The 19,674-nt window shown below is 35.8% G+C and overlaps 1 protein-coding gene across 4 annotated transcripts in view; it reads right to left on the bottom strand.

Moving 5' to 3' along the window:
- The window catches only part of ARFGEF1 (ARF guanine nucleotide exchange factor 1), a 151,163-nt gene that overhangs the window by 19,766 nt on the left and 111,723 nt on the right, over positions 1-19,674 (bottom strand). For all 4 annotated transcript variants that reach the window (XM_086695376.1, XM_025922849.2, XM_086695373.1 and 1 more), the window contains 11 exons: positions 16,818-16,908; positions 11,603-11,643; positions 11,343-11,512; positions 10,831-10,982; positions 10,520-10,692; positions 9,590-9,750; positions 8,547-8,677; positions 4,598-4,727; positions 3,149-3,284; positions 2,929-3,067; positions 459-531 (listed from right to left, as the gene is read on the bottom strand). In XM_086695376.1, coding sequence (XP_086551502.1) covers positions 459-531; positions 2,929-3,067; positions 3,149-3,284; positions 4,598-4,727; positions 8,547-8,677; positions 9,590-9,750; positions 10,520-10,692; positions 10,831-10,982; positions 11,343-11,512; positions 11,603-11,643; positions 16,818-16,908 — 1,397 coding nt within the window. The remainder of the gene's footprint in view (positions 1-458; positions 532-2,928; positions 3,068-3,148; positions 3,285-4,597; positions 4,728-8,546; positions 8,678-9,589; positions 9,751-10,519; positions 10,693-10,830; positions 10,983-11,342; positions 11,513-11,602; positions 11,644-16,817; positions 16,909-19,674) is intronic.

Here is a 19,674-nt window from a genome sequence, read left to right as displayed (position 1 = left end):
ACCACCTGTATTATAAAATAATTTAAAATACCTCCTTCATGGCACTTACAGAAATAAATTTTAGCCACCTGGGAAATTCACCACCATGAAATTTAACCTAAGAATTCTCTGCACAGTACATTTATGCCATCTTTTTATTTTTATTTTTTTTAATTAAAAAAAAAAAGTTTTTTTAATATTTATTTTAGAGAGAGAGCATACGAGAGGGGGAGGACCAGAGAGAGAGGGAGACAAAGAATCCAAAGCAGGCTCTAGGCTCTGAGCTGTCAGCATAGAGCCCAACATGGGGCTCAAACCCACAAACTGTGAGATCATGACCTGAGCCAAAGTCAATGCTTAACTGACTGAGTCACCCACGTGCCCCTATGCTATACCTGGACTCATATAAAAGAATTTGGCCCATCAGAAAATTACTTCTCAAAAACAATTTTAAATATGCCTTATTTATGAAAACTTACCAGCTGCTTTTCACTCACAGGAGACAGAGGTGGGGGAGCAGTTTCTCCAGAAGAGGGACGCCAGGTCAAGAGCCTTTAAAATACCAAAATCACACCAGCCATTCAAAGTGTGAAACAGGACACATCCAACATGTTTTCAAACAGGCAGAAAAAAGTCACAAAAATATGCCAAAAACAATATAATCCTTCTTTGATTACTGCTAAAAGCAATTTACTTAAAAAAAATCTAGTGAAAAGTTTAAAATATGTACCTACAGGAAACAATTAACTAGCATAATTAAAAGGGTACTCTGGTCATCATTTTAAAAAAACAAACCCAAAAACTACTTCTGAAAAGTTTCAAAAACTTTATACTAAGTATTAATGCCATTAAATATTCTCTATAAACTGAGACTGAAAAAAGTTTGAGACTTTTAAGAAATTCATAGAACTCTTTAGATTCTATTCTTTTAAAGTTTATTTATTTGAAAGACAGAGAGCAAGCACGTGCATACTCGACAGCAAGTGGGGGAGGGGCACAGAGAGAGAAAGAGAATCCCCAGCAGGCTCCATGTTGTCAGCACAGAGGCTGGCGCAGTACTCAAACTCATGAATTGTGAGATCATGACCTGAGCCGAGATCAAGAGTTGGACGCTTAACTGACTGCGCCACTCAGGCGCCCTGATTCTATTTTTTTTTTAAATGTATAACAATAAGTGAAATAAAATTTGGCCCCAAAGGGGAAATGACTTGCCACCCCTGGATTGGGTACTTGGAATAGAAAGATGATTAAGGCCCAAGTTCTTGCTTGTGAGAAGCAGGAGCTCCTGGGAATTGGGTAGATAGGGGCTAGAGACATCATTTCAGTTCCATATAGAAAGAACTCTGGCACAGTCTCTATGAAGAAATGCTTATTAGATGATCTTTAAGATCACATACCTTAACTTGAATGTGTAGTTCAATAAACTAAAACAGAAGCAGTTTTTTTTTTTTAAAGTATTTTTCTTAATTTTTTTTTTTAACATTTATTTATTTTTGAGAGACAGAGCATGAACAGGGGAGGGGCAGAGAGAGAGGGAGAAACAGAATCTGAAACAGGCTCCAGGCTCTGAGGGGTCAGCACAGAGCCCGATGTGGGGCTCGAACTCACAGACCGTGAGATCAAGACCTGAGCCGAAGTCGGACACTTAACCGACCGAGCCACCCAGGCGCCCCAAAACAGAAGCAGTTCTTAAAAACAAAAAAAAGAAAGTTCAGCCTGACTGGTTTTTGTGACGACTTCAAAGGGAAAATGGCTAGGCAAGAATTCATACCATCTTTTGACATAAGGGCTACAGATAAACTCACAAAAATGGGTCATCTGTCAGGTAGGTTGCTCCAACAAAATGTGTACCAAAAAAATAAGAAAATCTGACCAACAGTTGTCCCTTCAGTGTATGACCACCTACAGACTGCTTTCCTAGAGGTGTGTCCCTTTTGTTTAACTTCTGATGTCCTATTTATTAGGATACTTAGAAGGGGATCATGTCAGCGCAAATATACTTAATTCATGTCAAGAAAAAGTTTATGATGTTTAAAAATGTGAATCATAGTTTTCATGTAAGTTTTATACACATACATATACATATACATGTGCCTACTTAATAAGATGTTTTAAGTACGCTTTAAATCATCTTATTCAGCAGATTTAAAAGTAGTAGATTTGTTGGGGCGCCTGGGTGGCGCAGTCGGTTAAGCGTCCGACTTCAGCCAGGTCACGATCTCGCGGTCCGTGAGTTCGAGCCCCGCGTCAGGCTCTGGGCTGATGGCTCAGAGCCTGGAGCCTGTTTCCGATTCTGTGTCTCCCTCTCTCTCTGCCCCTCCCCCGTTCATGCTCTGTCTCTCTCTGTCCCAAAAATAAATAAACGTTTAAAAAAAAAAAAAAAAAAAGTAGTAGATTTGTGCAGGTCAGAGAGCCCCAGAAGCTGAGCTGGTAAGTAAATTCAATTATGTTGTACAAATAATCCAGGTGCTATTTATTAGTCATTTAGTGACACTATGTCTTAGTCTCTCCACTGATAAAAACTCCTTCACTACAATTCCAAACTAATCCATCATAAGATGACAATTAACTGTAAAATATATTTGCAAATTAATTTTCCTTAGATTATTAAATCTACAGTAACTGAAATATATGTTGAGTTTTTCACCCCCCAATCCAAAACCACTGCTTGCTTTAATCTGGATAATTAAAGCCTTGTACAAGTAGAATCACTTCAATGTGACCAATAACCACATGACCAATCAGAGTCAAGGGTCTGGTTTATAAATAATCTAATTCAAGTATTTGTATTTGTTATGGCTTATAGGAGTCTGATTTGCAATAAATGCAAATTCATGGAACACAGGTATTTTTAAAAGGATTTCTGTTGTAAGAAATCACTAGTTACTATGAAACTTTTTAGGTCGATCATTCAATATACAAATATAAAGTTGTAAAAAATCTTCTTACGCATGTGGGATTGTGGTTTTGAAGATATCCAGTGTGCAGTTACAAGTTTTATCCCAGATTTCTAGGGTAAACTTCTCACCATTGAGAATAACAACATTCTCTAAGCAGTTTGTACCAGATCGTGCTAACTGCTCATTGTCTAGAAAAGAAAAGAGCAATTCATTTATGTATTGCCAGGGCCATATTTAACACTTTGTGTCACTATTTGCTATAGACCTACCTTGCTGCACACACCAGTAGAGCTGGGCAAAAATATCATCCAAAAGTACATCACTGAGTACTTCTAAATACTGGGTGAACACATCACAAATTGCATAAAGTGCATGATTACAAGTTGTAGTCATCCATTCAGCTTTCTAGGGGGAAAAGTTGTTAAAAGAAGGTCAGACCATTCATCAACCACCAGAATTCAAGAAAAAAATTTTGCATATTTAAAAGCTAAGTCTGTTCACGTTCCTTTCAGAGCACTCACTTCCCTCTAGAATATTCCATTCACTTCAACTCAGTACGAGATCTATTTTTCTCCACTGTTCCATAACCATCTACATATAAAATACTTTAACTATTTTTTCATTATTTTTGATTATAAAAAATTACCACTGAATCGTCTTGCTATTAACATTATGACTTCTCAAAACAATATGCATGAATAACAACAGCTGTCCTTGCTCTAGAATATGACAGAATATAAAAGAGAAATAAACAAGAAGAAAATGATAAGAATTTATCCAAATGGGTTTAGCATAAATTTAAAATAAAACTTTTGTGAAGTATGGTTCTTGAAAATACCGTAAATGGTGAATAAGGCCATACAAAGTAAAGAATTTATTTTTCTCAAGTATATAAAGACTAATCTGGACTGATATTTTCATATACAGTTTTGTGACAGTGCATATACATCTGTCTACTTAATAAGACTTTTTAAGTAAGAGTCTACCTGTAGATTTAAAAAACACAGATCTAAAGTAAAACTTTGTACAGGCCAGAGAGCCCCCAAGGTTTGCATTTAATATAGCTGTATGAGACAAAATAAGAAAACTTGAGGCTCTCTCTTCCCTACATTTACTGAAATGCATACTATAATTGGTTTGTAGTAAAATACATTGAAATAAAATAAGACATCACTATGTATTCTTTATTCACTTCAGAATAAGAGGTCACTATGAATACTAAAAGAAAACTACTGGTATTTGTAGTTGTGGCAATATTAAAATGAAAAAAAGAAACCAGGGGCATCTGGGTGGCTCAGTTGGTTAAACGTCCGACTTCAGCTCAGGTCATGAACTCGCATTTTGTGAGTTTGAGGCCCGTGTCGGGCTATATGCTGACAGCCCAGAGCCTGGAGCCTGCTTCGGATTCTGTGTGTCCCTCTCTCTCTCTGCCCCCCGACCCCCGCTCGTACTCTCTCTCTCAGAAATAAGATTTTTTTTAAAAATGTTTTTTAAAAGAAAAAAGAAACCAGAAGTCACTGAAAACAACCAATTCATTAACTCAGTTCTATCCCCAAATACTGTTCTTTATTTATAAAGACATACCTTTTATTATAATGAAAAATTCTCTAGTTTTTTTTCTTTTCCATGTCCTTAATTTGAAATAGTAAACTGTATTAGGGAAAGTATTAAGAACCTTTTAACTTGACTGTGTTAAATAAAATTTCATTTTCTCTTACCTCTGTCTGCTGTTCTGGTAATTTCATGTTGTCAAAGATTCTGAAAACAATTCTAAATAAATCCTGCCACCAGTGTTTTTCGTAAGTGTGGCCATAAGTTTTCATTATTTCGAACATTACTGTTAAACCCCTAAAATGATAAAACACAAGTAGAAAAACTGGAATACAAAAAAGCATGCTGCATCAGAATCCCCTCTTAAAATAGTTTTCAGAGTTCATAAAGCTAGTGAAAAAGTTTAGAAATAGTTTTAAACTAACACGTGATATTCAATTTTAAGAAATTTCAGCTATAGGGATGCCTGGGTGGCTCAGTTGGTTAGGCGACCGACTTCGGCTCAGGTTATGATCTCACAGTACCTGAGTTCGAGCCCCGCGTCGGGCTCTGTGCTAACAGCTCAGGGCCTGGAGCCTACTTCAGATTCTGTGTCTCCCACTCTCTCTAACCCTCTCCTGCTCATGCTCATGTGTCTCTAACCCTCCCCTGCTCATGTGTCTCTCGGTCTCTCAATTATAAATAAACGTTTAAAAAAAAAATTTCAGATATAAACTAGGTTTCTTTAGGATGCATTTTGTAGGGAAAAACTCCAAAAGCCTTGGCCTTAAAATGTTTTATTTCATCTTTCCTTCACTCCCACCCTACCCTTCCCACATTTAAAAGTTGTAAAAGGTGGGGCGCCTGGGTGGCGCAGTCGGTTAAGCATCCGACTTCAGCCAGGTCACGATCTCGCGGTCCATGAGTTTGAGCCCCGCGTCAGGCTCTGGGCTGATGGCTCAGAGCCTGGAGCCTGTTTCCGATTCTGTGTCTCCCTCTCTCTCTGCCCCTCCCCCGTTCATGCTCTGTCTCTCTCTGTCCCAAAAATAAATAAAAACGTTGAAAAAAAAATTTTTTTTAAGTTGTAAAAGGTAATAAAGATTGCAAAAGATCATCATAAAATGAAGTTCTGGAAAATTTATAGGACTTTTTAGCTAACACTATAATTGTTCATATAGCATCTGTAAACAAAAGGAATTATAAAACTGACTATGACATTCATGTGAGTGGTTTGCTGCCCACCGTATTCTAGGCACAGAGCAATGCCTGTCACCCATGAGGCACACAGTAAGTATCTATCGAATAAACTGCTTAGTATCACATTCACTATCTTTTGCTTAAGTGTTAAAACTAAAACTCAACATTGTCTTCCTGATTCTTTATTATCTTCCTCTAAATAATAATGCCTTCAGGTAATCATTAAAAAGCTTGACCTTTTCTCTATATGTTATTTTCTTCTAACAAAATATAGGTATCCCTCCATTTAAAAAGGCTTATATTTTAAAAAGTCTGATGATAAGCCATTACAAAATTTTCTCTAAAATGTCTGATGATAAGCCATAATAAAATTTTCTCTGAAAGACTCCGTAAGGACTGGTTCACAGTCCAGCTCATTTACTGCTGTGCTACCTCAAGGCCTTGTACAAGTCTGGCACATAACAGGCTCTAAATAAATATTTGTTAAATAAACATGTAAAGTAACATAGTAGTAGTTTGGTCCTACAGTAAGTTCACAGCACTTTATCTGACCCATAAGATATCTAATGTATATAACGAAAAGTAAGGAAACCGTAGTAAACAAATTCCTACAGAAGAAACACCCTCTCTTCTGTGGGAGAAGCCTATCAAAACTCCTTGTTTCCCTACAACAGAACAAGGCTCCTTTTTCCTCCATCTCCTGAGCTTGAAATCCATTTCTTCCCACTCTAAGTAACTGGATGCCAACTCCCACAGCTAGGGTAAGAGGAATCCTGTTTCTTCCAGGCCCCGAAAGCAAACACAAATCCACAGAGGCTTCCAAGGATTTTCACTGTTCAAGAAGTCTTTTTGAAACCAATACTTAAGTTGCTGATATAGGGAAAAATAGTGTTTGAGACCCTAGGTTAATGAACCAATCCTAAATCCATAGAATTTTGAGGCAATCAAATAAAAACATATGTGAAAGTACTGTGTAATTAATCTGTTACACAAATCATGGCATTACATTTTAGTGAGAGAGAGAGTGTGCATGAGTGGGGAAGAGGGGCAGAGGGAGAGACAAAGAATCTTTAGCAGGCTCCACTCTCAGTGTGGAGCTGACGTGGTGTTTGATTTCACAACCATGAGATCATGACCTGAGCCAAAATCAAGAGTTGGGCCTTTAATTGACTGAGCCACCCACGTTCCTCCATGGTACTACATTTTTAAATGTAGTCTACGTATCAGCCCTTACAAATCCTGGAATGAAATAAGAAAAAGCCATTACTGAACAAAGTTTACTCATATTTTTCCTCTCCTTTACTAGCTAGAATATATATTTTCTCTTCTCTTTAACAACTAAAACTCATCCATTATCTGAACATGGGATATGGCAAGAAGGAAAGCAGGATGATCCCAGACAAGGACAGGCTCAAAAGCTAAGAAAGCAGGTAGGTCCTTTGTCAAATAAATTTCTACAAACAAACAAGGGCAGTGAGGGGGTACTGAGTTTATAAGACTTGTCCATCATGATATGTTGGTTGCTCCACTGAGGTGGCTGGACAACAGAAAATTGTAAATCTTAATAATTTAGATTAATATGAATCAGGGGTTATCTTGAAGTTTATCAAGCTCCTAACAGGTCCACTGCCAAATAATCCTCAATGTCTAAATGCAAAATAAAATGCTATATAAGTTCTTATGATTACTAAATTCTCTGACAAATTCCCAAGGTTTGAGTCTTATTTTGGATTACTTAACCTAATTTTATAAAAATCTCTTTTTATAACAAATAAAAATGAAGTTTCTTAGGATATGTATCACACTTAACCTTGGATGGGGATGAGGCTGGTTTTAGCATAAAGTGAGGAAGGAGAAATTCATTCCTTCATTATAGTTCTATCATTGATATGTTATAAGTTTGTATGTACTACCGGTATAGTTTAAAAATCCTGGGGCGCCTGGGTGGCGCAGTCGGTTAAGCGTCCGACTTCAGCCAGGTCACGATCTCGCGCTCCGTGAGTTCGAGCCCCGCGACGGGCTCTGGGCTGATGGCTCAGAGCCTGGAGCCTGTTTCCGATTCTGTGTCTCCCTCTCTCTCTGACCCTCCCCCGTTCATGCTCTGTCTCTCTCTGTCCCAAAAATAAATAAAAACGTTGAAAAAAAAAAAAATTAAAAAAAAAATCCAATGAAGTTAATTGCCGAAATGACTAATGATTCTCCCTAAAAAGAAGATGGGATACATAAAAGAAGGAATTTATTTAAACACAAAACTGAACTCATGATGCCTCAAGCACTTGTTGACAGATAACAGGATATACAAACTGGCAATTTCAATTTGGCAGTCAAAAAGGTAGTTATGATAAAAATTTTACTATGGGATTGACAGAAGCTGTAACATGAGAAGTACATACTAAATGCTTATCCAGTTACATTACATCCATTATCGTTTCTTTGCAAATGGACTATACATTCATATAGATCTTTTAATGAGAATGTATTTTTGAAAGATCTCACTTCTTTTTAATAGACCTACATTATTCAAAACTGTTACTGACCAGTCTTCAAAGAGAAATGGTTCTTTATCTAAAATCCACCAAGCATGTGCATTTGGAGATTCTTCTAGCATTCATCAGGAAATAAAATAAATTTTGCCACTAACTTCAATTTCTAATTGGAAACAAACATATGAAAAGATAGAATGTGTGAACAAATGAACACAGAAGCTAAAACTCAAAGTAGGATGCTATAAGAAAATGTTAAGGAAAAGTAACGTATTTCCATTTTTACTGTTGCTCCATTTAACATATTTTAAAATCTGTAATAATTGCTATATCGATAAAACACCTGACTTACGACGGACTTAGGGCCTTTAACTATCGAACTTGTGTTCACATGAGAAAAGTTAATTTAAGTCAAAATGAGCCTTTCAAAATTGTAGTTACAAACACTGATTGTTACCTGGTTCTTACATCTAATTTGCATCTGTTGATGATACAGGATAACTCAAAGAGAATTGGGAACCATCCTCTCACCCACACCCTGTCTTCAGGCGCCACATTCATATCATCGCTTGTGTATTCCTTGAAAGCCTTCAAGAAGAAAGGTAGATATACTTAAGGCAAAATATAACACCTGTACAATATTTCACCAAACAAATTTTTTAAATGTTTTACAAATTCAAAGTCAGCACTTTGATAAATAACAATTTATAAAAAGATGGAGATTACAACTGCTTAAAAAGAGCACTGGACTAGAATCCAAAAGTTGGTTTCAGCTTCAACTCTGACACCAGCTTTTCTGCTTTTTACGCCAGGTTAAATCAGGTTTCCATTTTTATCATTTCATGGTTATGACACCATGCAGCCACACTAACCACCCCTGGGAAGTGTGAAGGTCAAATGAGTTGATGTATGTAAAAAGTACTAAGCACCCCATAGGTCCAAGTTGGTGTGCAGTAAAATCTTTCTGTAATGCACCACTTTTCTTGATGACAGTTACAGAGACAGATTCAGATACGCAAGATAAGGCTGGCAGCCAATTTGACCTTTTACTTCACTGTTTAAGCCTACAATCACCCAGACAGTCAACCTCAGTACTGCACAGCACAACATGTAGGGAACAGTATACAGAAATGGCTAAAAACATAGGCTTGGTTCAAACCCTAGGTCTCCTTTACTAGCCCTGCAACCATGGAGACATTTTTTTACTTTAACTTCTCTGTGCCTCAGATGCCTTATCTGTATGGGGCTATAAACACTACCTATCCCATAAAGTGTAGAAGACTAAACAAGTTAATACATGTGAAATACTCAGAAAAACACCTGACACCTTTAAAAAATAATAGCTATCATTTCTAAACACTTCAGTCAGAATCAAGCTTAGATAATTTTGGGGTTTACTGAAAAATAAATGCTTCATATACCCTGGATTCCCAAATAAACTTCTATCTCAGACTGGAAATAAATACTCAGCATAATTTTGTTTACTAAATGACGCTATACCTGAGGTCTATCAGACACATATTTTGCACAATGGCGAATAAGTCGAATTGCTTCCATACTTGTGTCTGGGAAAGCTGCATTGCACGCAAATTCAGACAAACACTTCACTGCATCCTGGAAAGAATCAATGGTCGCTGGAAAGTGTTTTTCAAACACAAGAGCTAAAAGGGTGGAAAATATATCAAGATAATTATAATTTTTCAATTATTCTTACCTGCAACAAAAAACATCAACCCCTAGATGTAAGAGCATACTTAACGGTTAAGGGTTTCGATGTCTAACAGACATGGCGTCATGTCTGTCATCACCGCTTACTTGACTGCTTTGAGTAGTAGGGGACAGGGACACAGGTCTGTGTTCTGTTTACACTATAAACCCAGCACCTAATGCAGTGACAGTACACAGTAGGTACTGAATCAGCAGATCTTGAATTACATTTAACCCATCTGTATTTCAGTTTCTTAATCTATAAAAAATGATAATGGTCATCATTATCTTTCAATCAGCCTTAACTTACATCTTAAGTATTTCATTCTCCTTTACAGTCAAAGGAGGCTGTGTAACATAGTGGTCAAAAACCTTTCCCTGGCTTTGAATCCCAACTCCATCATTCACCCTAACCTCACTGGGCCCGAGTTTCCTGATCTATTAAAAAGGGGATAATGAAAATACTTGTCTCATAGAGCTGTTGTGAAGACTGAAGGAAACACATTCAGAGTATGTATTGTGTTTGCCATACAGTAAACGTTCAATAAATGTTAACTATAATAATGTAGTAACAGTATTACAGTCATTACTCTGTTTCTACAGGCAAAACTTAGTAAACTTAAAGCCATAACAGGTCCATAATCTTACACTTGTATTATCTCTGGAACACATTTTTTTGTTTTGTTTTGTTTTTAACTTGAACACAGCCAGAAGAATACTCACTGACAATGTGCCCTGTTGTTTGGAATGCAAGTTCCACTATGCTTTCATCTTGATCAGATGCAGCTAGATGAAACACAGAGAAAATGTTCTTCCATCCGGACCGAATGTTAGCAGCTTGAGAATTAACCATCTGTGCTATACAACGTACAACCATATCTCGAATTGTTGGGGACCTAAAATATTAATATAATTGCGTGGATATACACACAGATAAAACCCATCAGTTTTTTTTCCTTTCTTCTGTTTCTCCCCCTTCTGTGGAAAATAATAAAGTATTTTTACGATATTAAGCAATTCAACAAATGTAATACCTGTTTCGTTTCATTATATGTTCAAAAGGTCTTAAGAAATCCTTCTGGAATCTGAAATTAGCAAGCTCCCCTTTCTCTAAGAACTTCATTGACAATTGCCTCAAGGAGTCTACTGCAAAAATAGCTACATCTTCATTAGGATTACAGCCAACCTGTAATGGCAACAGAAATATAGGGTGCTAATGTCAGCAGTGAAAATCCATCTCTTCATTTTTCTTTTAGGAAAAGTATAGAACTCATAGCATAGACAGGTAAATCCTAAGATTCTCCACAAAGACACTAGGTGTACTGATAATATTTCTCAACAAGAAAAATACACTTTAACTAAATTCTTAAAACTTAAGGTAATCACTTCTAAAAAGAAAAACAGGATTCAAACGGTTTTCTATTTTCAATTACAAAAATGTAATTTAGAAAAGCTAGAATAGGAAAAAGCCTCAATTACATTATAAGGAATTTCAAAACACGAAAAATATTACAAATGTAAGCGTATCTTCTAATTATTCAAATACCTTATTAAAATGATCACCAATAACTTCCCAAATTCGAGACCACTGCAGTCTTATTCTTCCCATGTTGTAGTATGATATTTCTACTATTTTTTGTAGACTAAACATTCTTGGGTGTGTAGTGGAAAGTAATTCATCCATAGACACAGCACAGAGCCAACGGACAAAATCCACTATAATATAAACAGATATACATTTTTTCAGCTTTCAAGTTTTTTTAGCCAAAAAACCAATTTGTAAGTGAAATAAATGTATATACTTACCAATAGCATTTCCATCTAGCCTTGTTGACCCTGTAAATATTCTAAAGAAAGAAAACCATAATTCAAAAATTTATAAAGTCCGACTTCTGCTACATCAATTCAGAAGTAAGTAGCCTGAGGTATTAGCTACTTTAAATCTGTTTTAAGGGAACAAAAACATCAGGTAGTCAAATGAATATTTTATCATATAGTTTAATAACAAGTATAGTTTGGATGTTCCTCCATCCCTCCTTCATATTCAGTAATATGAGTAAGAATATATCGTTGTAATTTTACTAGTAAATTTACAAACACTAGATGGGTATCTCATGAAACTCTAAGAATAAAAAAATATCAATTTGTAAAACGAATTAAACATTGGCACACTACAAAACAGAAGGTTTTTCATTTTTCCTGATTATCTACTAGCATTAAACACATTCTTAAAATGGAAATTTCGACTTTTTTACAAGTATCATATGTTTGGTTAGAAAACTCATTTATGTTAAATTACAAGCAATTTAAGAGAAGCTTGTAAAATAGTCTCCAATTGTTTAACCAAGAAGTGGCTAAATAACTTTTCTTAGAAAATTCAAATATTTAGAGTTAAGATATGCTGTCCAGCTTTGCCCAGCTTTCTTCACTCAGCAATTTTTGTTTCAAAGTTTCATAGAAGATTTCAGCATAAATCTACTATATTAGCCCTCTTTTAAAAGTCTGCATTTTTACCCATCCTCTGGGTTTGTAACCGAGGGTTCGATGTGACTTCCAGGATGAACTGATATTCAATTTAAATTGTGTACCATAGGCTTTGCATGACAAAATGGAAACCTTAAAGGCGGGAGCAGGTCAAATATTAAACTTAGAAATAAAAGTAATCATAGTGACAGTAATGGCTACCAACAATTACAAGGTGGGTACTATTCTAAGTGTTTTATATGTATCTACTCACTTAATAATCACAAATACTCTGTGAAGTGGGTATTTGTAGACTTTCAATTTTATCAACATAGAAACTGACACATAAAGGTATTTTAATAACTTCCTCAACGTCACAGAACTTGTAAGTGCTACAGCCAAGATTCAAACCGAGACGGGCACACTCCAGAATCCACTCTCTTAACTACTTTGCTGTATTACCTCACACTTAACCTGAGCAAAACATGAACATTTAAAATATATTGTTTTTTTCCTATTATGTCCACTATATCCATGTTCTGAATATATAATGGTTTTTTAACCTTAGTGCCCTTGAATGTCTTTCCACGTGTTCTGGCAATGAGTAACAAAAACACGACAGGAAAAACAGCCTAAAAACTGACAAGATGATAACTCAGAAACTGATCTGCTAAAGGGATATTTTAAAACTTCCTCTACTGCTCTTGTCAGAACAAAACAATACTTCAAAGATCTGGCTGAGAACACAATCTGGGGGAAAAAATAGAATAGTAAGTCCCCATTTAATCCAGTGGATAGACTGAATTCCGAAACTAAAAATATACAAAGCCTACAAAGTTCTCACATGAACAAAAATGAAAACTGCTAGAGTGCACATTATAAATGTCATTAGCTGATTTCTCAAACTACTGTATTCTCATAGGCAGTGGCTATTAAAAAAAAATACCACAAACGGAGACATATAAAAATTAGATAGTATATAGGAGAAACAACAGGAAAAGGAAGAAAAGAAAAAAAAATTTATTTAACTGAGAAGGAAGCATATGGCAAAGAGTAAAAGGGATAAAGAACAGAGTTGCATATAAAGGGAGATTATATGCAACTACAGGGGAAAGAAGCAACAAATTCTCTGAAGGCCCTGAAATAATGGTGAACAAGAACAGGGAAATACCAGTAGCAATCAGACAGGTTCTATAGACTTAGGGTGATAGGAGAAGTTAGGGGGAGCATGCATCCTGAAAAAGGGCATTCAAATTCCTACTCACTTTGGTAGCCTCTGAGGGGTCACTCTATGTCTAGTAATGCTCCACTACAGATAAGCCATACGGTAGAGCACAGAAGTCTGTGGAGGCATTTAAAGTTAAGCCTTCATAAACTAAGGCAGGAGAACAGAGCTATGTTTCACAAAATCAGTCTAGGAAATGGACTCTACATTCCCTGTATGAAAAGCAAAGGACAGACGCATGAGAACCTTGTGTGTTAATATTAAAAGACATGCTCTGAAAAGTACTAGCAGGAAAATAGAATAGATTACTGCTTCATCCACAAAATGAAAGCACTGTGGCAACACAAAAAAAAAGGGGGGCGGGGGGACAAAACCTGCAGATTCTGAATCACATACATGTTAAACTGTATGCACTAAAGAGGCAGACTAAATTACTGTATTATGTAAAAAGTTTTCACAGTGAAAATATCAGAGGTAACACTTATTTCTTAGACCTAACTGGAAGACGCTTGTGAGCAAATACAGTTGGGGATGAGCTACATGTATTTTCTGATAGGTGACAGAATGTTCCAAAGTGTGAGATGGGCCAGTATAAAGCTAGATTTGGTGTGCTTAAAGTTAATAAAAACAAAAACTATGGTACTGTTTTTTCACTTTTAGCAGTAAATCATTCCTGGACAAAACCTATTCCTGCACAGGTTAGTAATACTCACTAACCTGGTCTAGTTTAGCAATGTCTAACAAATTCTACCCTAGCAAATCCTAAGGATCAGGTACTATAGATTAAACAGCCCATATTCTCCTAAATTCTAATGGTTTGGGATTCCTAAAACAAAAGTGGAGAAAATTTTATCATCTTAAAACTTTCACTTTTTATTTTTTATGTAGGAGAAATTTTAATAGAATGAAACAATTTTACATATATTATTTGTTCCATCATATTCAAAGCCCAAGTTACAAAGAGCTAACAAACACAAATCACAGATTTTTAATGGAGATGTCTGAGGCTGAATGGGACAACTTTCATTTTAAATAATAAATTAATCAGTCTCCATTGTGACGCTCCAAAAGGCAAAAATGCATTCCAAGAGGTAGTTTGGAAGTCAGTGTTTTAGTGTGACAGACTCCGCAGCTTTGATCCCGCTTCTTGCTTACCATAGCAAGAGTATTTGCCTATACGCCCCTGGTTCCTTTTACATTAGGGGAACACGCATGCCCCAGGGCATGTGGGTCCTCCAAAGGGTGTCCTTTGTCTCTTCCACATGAAAAAATTAGAGACCTTGGAAGGAATGTTATTCTGAAGCTTTGTGGAATTCAGATACCCATCTTACAGCTTTTAATAGAATCATATACGTTTTCTGTTAAGAAACAGAAGCTATACATAATTAAGCAAAAAACAGCTACTTTGATTATTCATGTTTACTTCTTTACTTGTCATAACAGATTATTCATAACAACAGGCCTAAGGACAAGAAAATTACTTTTTGCAGGACAAGTACAGAACTTTCCAGGGTGATGCCTAACAATATTTGCATCACTGTCTTGAATATCTAGGTTATCTAAATGACTTGGCTTATGAATTAGTCAGGATATTACATGTGAAAATAAACTCATATATTCAGAAACAGAAGAAATTTAATGAGAAAGTGAAAGGCACCAAATAAGAATATAATCTTATAATAAAATCAAAGACGTCACTTTTAATGCTTTCTCTATGAGCTAAAATTTCAATATTGAGGTTTTGTATAAAGTTGGACACTGGATTTATGGTCATAGAAGTTATCTGGCGATGATGAATTTGAGACAACAAAGTACTAATAGAATTTGTGTTAAGAATCCTCTAAAATATAAATTCTTAAAATGGAGAGGCATATCATTTGTTCAAATGAGAGACATGTCTCCCTGCAACAAACAGAGGATGTATAGGTAAATTAGAACTTGGTATGGTCATGTAAAATATACTGTGGAAACAAATAGGTAAAATGTTGACTCTTGCCTGAAGAGATTCTCATAATGATAGTGAAGAGGATTTTTTGCAAGTCCAGAAAATAATTTGGAAAAAAGCTACCGTGATGGCAGAAGGGGAGACATTACACTGTTCTACAGTTGTACATGCAGGCAGAGAGGTGGAGAGGATAAGAGTGTACACTCAAGAGATATGCTGCCTGAACGTATGTCCTGGCACCACTCCTCAAATTCTCTGTGGATGAAACGGTTATCACAATAATAATCAAGACAAGATTAACTGTGGGGATGAGCAAGTTATTTGATCCCCCTCTGTCTCCGTTTCCTCATTTGCAAATTAACGATGCTACTACTACTACTCATCTCGTGAGGTTACTGGAAGGATTAAATGAAATAATACATGTAAAGCACTTTGCAAAGTGCCAAGCACGTTGTTACGCCTTCAAGTTACACAGTACATGTCAGATGATACACAATCTTTCTTCAGCCTTCACAAGGTAAAGGTAAATGACCTCCTTCCCCTAAAAAAAAAAAAGGTCAGCAAACAGACATTACAGAGTTCTTTTTCAAGGAAAAAGTTGCAAGGAATATTTGGAATGTTTTCCAAGGTCAGTAGCCACTGAACACCCTAGTTCAATCTGTACTTAGAGCAAAATGTTTCATCTGAAGTAAATAATGGATTAGTGTAAGTTTCCAAGCACCGAGAAAAAAAAAATACATGTTATATTTTTTTAAAGTTTCATCAGAAGCAATAAAAAAAAATTTAAGTATCAGTGATGTAAAATGTTAAGTTTCAAATATTTGGGCACTCACCTAGAAAAACCTAACCTTCAAAAGAACATTTAGTATGGGTTTACTGTTAGAAAACAAACTAAATACGAGGAATACTTGATAGTGTATACAATATACAAATTCCAAAGTCCTTTCCAAAGAAGTCTGCAATGAGAATTGCCACCAAATCCTTCATTTATTCATAATGCAGTCATATCAAATAGGACTTGAAGACACTTTACATTCCATTTTCACACAGGGATAGTAAGAGCAATTAGTTTTCTATAAAAGACATAAAATGTGTTCTTTTTCATCAAGATTACCTTTCCCTAATGCCCACTAATATCTATTTTCAGTTCAATTTTCATATTGTTTATCTCCTTCCTATATTCCATGATCTATAGAGAAAAATTATAGGTATTTCATCATGTAAATTGCAATATATCACAATACAGTCTTAATTGCTTCAGGAAAGTTATTCTGGCAATAGTGTTTTTTTTTGTTTTTTTTTTTTTACTACTACTGAGCAAAATATATCTAAATGCTACAGAATAATAATTGTATTCATTCAAAAAGGGAATAAAATAAATACCTTACCTATCTACAGCAACAACGACACTTTGAGAACTGGTTTCTCCAATGGATTCCTGAATACTTGCTATCTGCTTCCAGTCCACATTTCCTCCAACTACCACACATAAAAAGAGAGTCATTTCAGCTTGAAAATAATTCAGTGGAAGAATACACCTACAATTCTAAAACATATTTCTGAAATCAGTTATTTTCCTAATGAGAGAAATAAAGCTTTTGGTGAATAGTGACCTATTTGGCCTCAGGGACCTATATCAAAGCCAAATGTGCTTAATTAGCTATACTAAGTGGCATACAGACATGGATGGTTATAAAGACAAATTGTGCTTGCAAAGATCAACAAATTAAGGGCACTGAGAATTTAGATCACAAAATTAATCACACTAGGCACAATTTCCCTTAATGTTGAAGAAATAACACTAACTGCACTCCCAATGTGATCTTCTTAGGTTGATTCCCAATGCCATATGATTGGATCTCCCTGTCATTTAATCTCCAGTCCTCTATTTACAGATGCTTATTGGAAATTATACCTGTATTTTCTAACATCCCCTTATTCAAAAGAATTATTTTTCTTTCCCTCAAAAACTGGTCCCACATGTTGGACAGCAGAACAATTTCCCCAACTTCCAAACTCTTAACCTCTCCATCACCTTGGATACCTTTCCCTTCCTCCACCAGTTACTAAATCTTTCTTTTGACCTGTTTTTGGTATCATTTCTTCATTTTCATTCCTACTCAGTTTAGGCCCTTATAATTTCAGGCCCAGATTATAGACACAGTTTACTGACTGCTTTCCCTGCTGCTAATTTTTCCCCTCTTCAACCTCTCTCTCAGTCTCCTGTCAGGTTAACTTTTCTAAATCATTACATTAATTTTGCTTACTATTACTTGCAGGATAAAGCATAAGTTTTTTAAGCCTAACATTTAAGGCACTGCCCTTCAACATTCTAGCCATTATATGTCTCTGTTCAGGCCATCCCTTGACTATCTAAAACTTATTTACTAAAACCCAATTTGAGTTTTCAGGAAGGATTCCATCCCATTGTTCCTCTGAACTAAGCATTTACTTAAATAAATAATAGTCAAATCAGGAATTTTTTCCATTAAGTTTCACATAAATTACTATACATGTGTTAATGTTGCCTTCTCAGCACAATAGGAAGTTACCTAAGGCAAGAAACCAAGTTATACATTTTTTTCTTTTTTTTGGTTATTTCTCTACCTTCCTCAATATTAAGTCCAAAGCAGATGTTAAATATTTGTTGACTCAAATGACCACACACTTAAATGCCTTTATGAATACAACCATAATAGATGATATTATTTAAAGCCGCCAAACTCAAATTTTCTTTCAGGAAATGAACAATGAAAAAGACGTGATCCTTGTCCTCACAGAATTTATTTTATAATTTACCAGGAAAGACAGACTTATAACCAACTTTAGTAAAATGTAATAAATGATGATCTATTAAATCAAGTTGCACCTAGAAAGATGATCACATAGGAAAGGAGGCAGAAGGAAAAGTAATTTAGGTACAAGGAGCAGCATATACTCTGGAAGGATGCAAGTAAATACCATGTTTTAACACACTAGCGTAAGTTGAGGATCTGGCAGGGGACAAGAAAGAGGGAGAGAAAGATAAACTAAAATTAGAATGTGAAGAACACTTGACTGCCATGTTTAATGTACTGCCATTGAAAATAAGGAACAGACCTTTCAGAAGACTCACATGATCAAATGTATTTTCTAAAAAAATAATTCTGGTAGTATCTGTAGAACACAGTGAAACAGGAAAAGATAATGGAGCTAGAAAGACTAAGTCTATTTCTACAATACAAATGAACAAGGATGAAAGCCTGAAATAAGTGACAGAGAATTGGGGTGATTAGGGAAACAGTGTCAAGCAACACTGGAAGCACGCGATCACGTTATAGGAATTCAACAAAGAAAAATCTATGGGAAAAAATAATGCCAATCACCACATAGCTTTCATGTCCTTTCTGGAAAGCTTTTAAATTTATATTGAAGAGCTTTTATTATTACATAGTAAACTGTAATCATTAATAATAAACATATGTAGAGGAGTAAAAAATATATAAAATGTTTAGCAATCCAAAGAACCTATTTCAGAAACACGTGAAATCAAAGATCTGTATGACACCGTAACATAACAGGCTAATAGTTTCAGCTTTACCAAATTGCTCAAAAGCACAAATATTCAGATTAACTAAGAACAAAGAGGTAGGTGTTGTGAATATTTACTTAAGATTTATAAGACCAAGACAATGAATTAAAAAAAAAATTTTTTTTAATGTTTATTTGAGAGAGAGAGAGAGACAAAGTGTGAGTGGGGGGAGGGGGAAAAGAGAGAGAGAGGGAGATACAGAATCCAAAGCAGGCTCCATGCTCTGAGCTGTCAGCGTAGAGCCCCACGCAGGGCTCAAACTCATGAACCATGAGATCATGACCTGAGCTGAAGTTGGACAGTTAATCAACTGAGCCACCCAGGTGCCCCCCCGGTGAATTTTTAAACTTTGATATACACCTTAAAAGAACAGTATGCATATAATTCTAATAATCATATGCTATGTATTCTTTATTATATACACAATTATCTATCTATCTATCTACCTATCTATCTATCTAGGGAGAGACAGAGAGAGTGTGAGCAGCGAGGGGCAGAGAAAGAGGGAGAGAATCCCAAGCAGGTTCCCCGCAGTGAGTGCAGAGAGCCCAACATGGAGCTTGAACTCACGAAACCATGAGGTCGTCGTTTACCTGAGCCGAAATCAAGAGTTGCTAACTGGATGCATATGGTGCCCCCATATGCTATATACTCTTAGTAACTAAGTAACTTAG

This window comes from Puma concolor, chromosome F2 (genome assembly GCF_028749965.1).
Source record: "Puma concolor isolate L17-30 chromosome F2, mPumCon1.1.hap2, whole genome shotgun sequence".
In the NCBI taxonomy this organism is placed as follows: domain Eukaryota; kingdom Metazoa; phylum Chordata; class Mammalia; order Carnivora; family Felidae; genus Puma; species Puma concolor.
The sequence above is the reverse complement of the archived record's forward strand: the minus strand, read 5'-3'. Positions and strand labels throughout refer to the sequence as shown.